The following is a 5,198-nucleotide window of genomic DNA, read 5'->3' as shown; positions in this document are numbered from 1 at the left end:
TAACACTATATACAGGTAGGATATATGTCTTTAGCTCTTACTATATTCCTCTCTAGGAACTGCTTAGTTCTAGCACTTTAGCTATCTATCTTTCTTTTGTTTTGCCTAGGGTTTCCCTAGCCTTAATAATTGTTGTTAGATAGCGCTCTTAGTTCTCTACTAAAGGTGTCCCTCAATAAGTTTAAGTTAGATTTACTGCTTACTGCGTATAATGCCTCTCCTACTGCAAAGGCGCTCTTAGGCTTCCTTCTAAGTAGATGTTAAAGGCTTATATAATTATAGAAGAGTTTTATTATTCTTTTTCTGTTTATAGCTTTTTTATTGTATCCTAGCCCTTAGAACGCTGTAGTCTAGGTTAATGCTATCTTAGATACAGAGCCTAGAAAATTATTAATAACAGCTTGTGTTTACATAACCTTAGCTACCTTAAGGGTCTTAGCTTAACTTACTACCTAATTATATTTACTTAGCTATGTCTCCTAATTTGTACTTGTTTGTATTAGTCTAAGTGCAGCATAGTATCTTTCTTGTACTTACGCCTGTTCTTTGTCTATATCTACTCTAACAGTGTCTTAGAGGGTAGTTATCTATTTATGCAGTGTTCTGTTTTTTATACAGCAACTTAGCTTTAGATATAGTGTTACTGTTATAAGAATATACTTAACTATTCTTAATATTTTACTTTTCTTATCTTAATAGTCTTTCTTAAGTATCTTATATAACTTAAGGTAAAGCTTATAGTCTTTACAATCTTCCTTATATACCTCTTATCCCTTTTCTAAGAGGTTAAATACCTATATTAGGATTATAGGTGTTTACAGTATAGTTATTAATATATTTATTACTTTGTATGTTGTTCTGTGCGTTCTGCTTTAACCTACTTAGATAGTCTGTAATAACGTAGTTAAGGTGTTGCTTATACTTATTACTAGTTTATATTACATAATTTCTAAAGGTAGTAGCGCCTCTAGTTATATGTGTTAGAGTTGCACCTCTTTAGGGTCTGCTAGCAGCTATGTATCTTGTAACTGGCACTTAATCTTAAGTTAGCAGTACTAGGAGACCTAGTCTCTTAAGTTAGTAAGAATAACTGTTGCGTCCCTCTAGCTTTAGCTAGTTACTATTTTGCTTGTTATTAGCGCTTATTGTAGCGGCAGTAAGACTCTTAATTATTAGATTAGATAGTAATAGTAATAAGTTAATAATAATGTATTAATGTTCTGTTCTTGTTCTATGTAAGGGTGATTTTTGTCTTATCTAGGTTCTAGTGGGGGCCCCTGCACGGTTTCTTTGCAGGTATATTGCCTAACCTATTTCTCTAATACCTTTCATTTAACAATTAACTACTAAAGCAGAGCTACTAGCTTCCTTATAAGTAGCTAAAGAAGTACTATTTACATTAAGACTACTTAGTAAACTCTAAATAAAAATAGATATATGTACTATTACTATCTAGTATAATAATAAATAAACTATACTCTTAGGAACAGAGAATGTTTCTTATCTTTTAACTAAGCTTTAATATATAGATATCTACAAATATTAGATTAGATAAGAAGTATCTAAGGGTATAATTAAGATAAATTTGCGTAGTTTAAAGATATAATTGCAGACAGTATAATAAAGGTCCTACTAGCAAACAAATAAGAAGGCTTCCTTTAATAACTTAGCCTAGTTATTACAGAGCTAGTACAGGTAACAAATACTATGCCTCTTAAGGGAATTTAAGAGTAACTTAAAGACCTTACACTTATATAACTACTAGCTTAATAATCCTCTAAGCTAAAGGGGTGTGTTAGATAGAACAAGATCTAGTAAGGACAGATCTGTACAATCGAGCAGGGACCAATAGGCTTAGCACACTAGCGAAGAAGCTAAATCTCACTGAACACAGGGGGACAGTAACACACAATCATCATTAATATCATCAAGTTACCTCATCACACATTTATTATACCACCTAATAAGTAGATATAGGGTTATCTTTATGCAGAGGGGATGTAGCTTAAAGCTAGGCTTTTTAGCTTGTAGTTAGTCTATCTCTGTACGTAGATTGTCCTAATCTAAGTCTTTACTTAATTTACTGTTAATAAATAGCTTATTACCTAATCCTTTAGGAGGCACTGTTGCCTAAATCCTAGTAGAATTCTAATAGGATCCTTTAAACTAGACGTAGTAGTAGTACCTACCATTACTAGTAATCGAATTTAGGTAGGTTCTTAATAATCTCTAAGTGTTTATCTTAGCGCAATCTAACCTGGCTTTTTTAAAGGTACTCCAAGAGTAGTAAGTTGCAGGAAGTTCTAAACCTAAAGGCTAAATGCACGCTTGCCGTTAGGTAACGACTTTTGGTAAATTCTCCCTGGACGACAGCACGCGCACATATTCATATGAGGGGAGGCGGACAGCACCCGCAACATTGCCATTACGTTGCTTCCGTCGCCGTTTACTTCTAGGCTAGTGTTTCCTACTACTAATCCCTTCGTGGAATCTGGTGGTATGTGAACGAACCCACTGACCAAACAGCAATAGCGGGATGGTTAATCCAATAAACATTGCCCACTGAATTACCGCCATATCAATAAAGAGTCGTTTCACACCTACGCGTAGTAGCCAATCTGGTGCTGTTCTAGAAAGAGCGAACGAAATAAGATGCGTCAGTAGGTTGACAGATGCTACAGCCTCAGCTGCGTGGAACGGATAACTGTCGATAGCGTATGCGATGGTTGCAGAGGGTGCCAATGTAAGGCCTGCAGCTTGCATCGCGAAGCCAACAGCAGGACCAATGTATGATCCTTTGAGAACAGTATAGCCGAAGAGCAACAATCCAGGGGAGCAGACGACGAAGGGAACAATCATGCTGTACAAGCGGTATTCTGGTTGATGCCCGCCTCGCCTTTCTGAGAACTTTTGCGACATTGCGTCTACCACTGGGCCGGCGATAGGAGCAGCAATGATGATTCCTATCATGCTTGTACCGGTCCAGTTACCCAATTGCGCTGGCGTGAAAAGGAACGGCGGAGGAGCGAAAATCTGTGAAGAGCAGACAGATATGACAATGACCCAGCTTTGAATGACGCCCCAAAGACCAGCGCAGCAGAGAACAATGGGGTCAGCGATGAAAACTAAGTGTCGCACCAATGCTGCTATCCATTGCTTGGCGCCTCCTTCTTGTACATGTGGGTGTTTCCAATAGAGAGTCCCTTTCGAGAGTGCTGGGAGCAATGGCTTGCGAAGGTTTTGACCGGAAACGGCTTCAAAAAGCCCTTCATCTAGGACTCCTGCTGTGACACCGGTGGAGCCCTTTCGAGTGAATGTTGTCTCTGGTAGTAGTACGATTGTGGTGAGGAGATTGAACCCGATCAGGACAGCGATTATTTTGAAGATCCATCGCCAGCCCATGTGTAGCGCTATGTGTCCTGCAAACAAAGGACCCAATTGTGCGCCTATGCAGAGACACATGGAGTAAATGGCAACCACCTTGGAGTAGTCTCGCTCGAAAAACACATCTTTGCAAGATTTAGAATTGCTTTGTTCACTTAACGATACTGAATGAATGGCAACTTACCTCCTATCACCGCAGGTCCAATAGCCTGCACAGCACCCCCTCCAAAGCCTGCAAGAATTCTCGAACCAAGAAGACTGTTAAGCGACGTCGCATATATACCCCAGATGCAGCCCACAAGGAAGATACAGTTTGAGACGATTAGTACGATACGCTTGCCGAAGATGCTGGCCGTCGGTATCCAGATGAGGCTGCTGATGCCTATCATTAGCACGACATAGGAGATAAGAGGTGCTACATCTGGATAACCAACGCGAAACTCCCGGACAAAGTATACGAGGCTGGTTGAAGGACCTGAGGCAAAAAACTGTCCGTTGAACGTCATCAGACAGATATTGAATAGGATCGCTGTTTTGAGAGAACCTGGCCAGAGCTGATTGCATTCTTGTCAGTACTGCAAAAGGAGAGCTAGATGGAATTTGTAATGACCTTGGGGTGACCCTGGATGTTACTCAAGTTGCTCTCACCAGGAAGGTCGTCAACCTTCTCGATCATGATGTTTTCGGCCTTCTCGTTATCATGCGTGGGTTCCATCGTGATAATGGGTACAAAGAAAAAGTGATTGGTTGAAAAGAACTGTGTACATTCACTGCTTCAGTCGTATTATAATGGAGAATCTCGACACAGGATGGGTGGCAGGAACGCATTTAAAAGCCCCTGACGGAGAAATTCCGTTTCTTTCATTGGCGTATAGCTGAGGTGAGCGCTCACTACATCCGGTGGGGAAATCTACCTTACAGCTTACGCAGCTCTACCCCAGACTTCCCCGCAAAAACCGACTTGGCGGCTTGGGGGTGGCTTTCTGGCCTCTATCGCAATCTTGGTATCAACCAAAACTAAATCATTCGTGTAAAGCCAACTATGTACTCTTACGTTCACATGTTGACTATGCTGCCAAGACTATAAGTGCCACCGAAGACATGCTGGCACAATTTGAACCGATTCTTCAGCAGACCAACTTGTGCAGTCAGTACTTGTAGCTGCTCTCATTTGTACTGTAACCAAGTTGATAGATTCAATTGACATAAACCACATTTACTCATGATTTGTGGAACAACAGTACCGCACCTTCCAGTCCCTTTCTGGTCCCCCTTCCCCCCTACCTTTCTTTTTGGCGGGACCTCACCGAACAGATATTTTGCAGTGGCTTCGTCCACGTTTATTCCCCAGGCTTGGCAACTACTCCCGTCTTTGTAGCTGATGGATGGCAATGATGTTGATTACAGACTTCACGAGATCGACCATTGAGAGCTTGTATAGTAGTTCCGATATCTTCTCATTCACCTAAAAATTCACATTGATTATCGTACGTGAATTTCAGTTTTATCAAAAGCGGAGTATTGGAAGTAGTGCGTCATGCCTGCAGCTGTTGCAATCGTACCTGTGTCTTCTGCTTAACGGATCCAGTCCTCATTTTGAAGTCACGTGTCAAGTGAATGTCCAGTTTCCGCACGACGCCTGTGTACGCGTCCTAATTCGGAATGCTATGCTCCTTCCGCTCCATATTCTAGCGGGTACACACAGTCGTGGGATGATTTTCGAGGGCGATACGGGACAGAATGAGATGTAACAAATTTGTGGAGCCGATCCTTTGGCGCAAGCGTGGCTGGCTGTGTGGCTGGCTACCTGGTGG

General features: G+C 41.1%; 1 protein-coding gene across 1 annotated transcript, besides 7 other annotated features; it reads right to left on the bottom strand.

Annotated features, from left to right (window-relative positions):
• Positions 1 to 522: part of a mobile genetic element that runs on past the window's edge.
• Positions 523 to 1,344: a mobile genetic element.
• Positions 1,167 to 1,217: a tandem repeat.
• Positions 1,340 to 1,805: a mobile genetic element.
• A 153-nt stretch (positions 1,806 to 1,958) lies between these two features.
• Positions 1,959 to 2,047: a dispersed repeat.
• A 240-nt stretch (positions 2,048 to 2,287) lies between these two features.
• Positions 2,288 to 2,318: a dispersed repeat.
• A 139-nt stretch (positions 2,319 to 2,457) lies between these two features.
• Positions 2,458 to 4,099, bottom strand: EKO05_0010247 (uncharacterized protein; the record flags this gene model as incomplete). The annotated part of the gene is made up of 3 exons (XM_038942904.1): positions 2,458 to 3,509; positions 3,569 to 3,938; positions 3,995 to 4,099. 3 exons carry the CDS (start codon positions 4,097 to 4,099, stop codon positions 2,458 to 2,460), a joined length of 1,527 nt encoding a protein of 508 aa, XP_038794793.1.
• Positions 4,100 to 5,168: 1,069 nt separating this feature from the next.
• Positions 5,169 to 5,198: part of a tandem repeat that runs on past the window's edge.

The sequence above is a fragment of the Ascochyta rabiei genome, chromosome 18 (genome assembly GCF_004011695.2).
Source record: "Ascochyta rabiei chromosome 18, complete sequence".
Lineage (NCBI taxonomy): Eukaryota > Fungi > Ascomycota > Dothideomycetes > Pleosporales > Didymellaceae > Ascochyta > Ascochyta rabiei.
The sequence above is the reverse complement of the archived record's forward strand: the minus strand, read 5'-3'. Positions and strand labels throughout refer to the sequence as shown.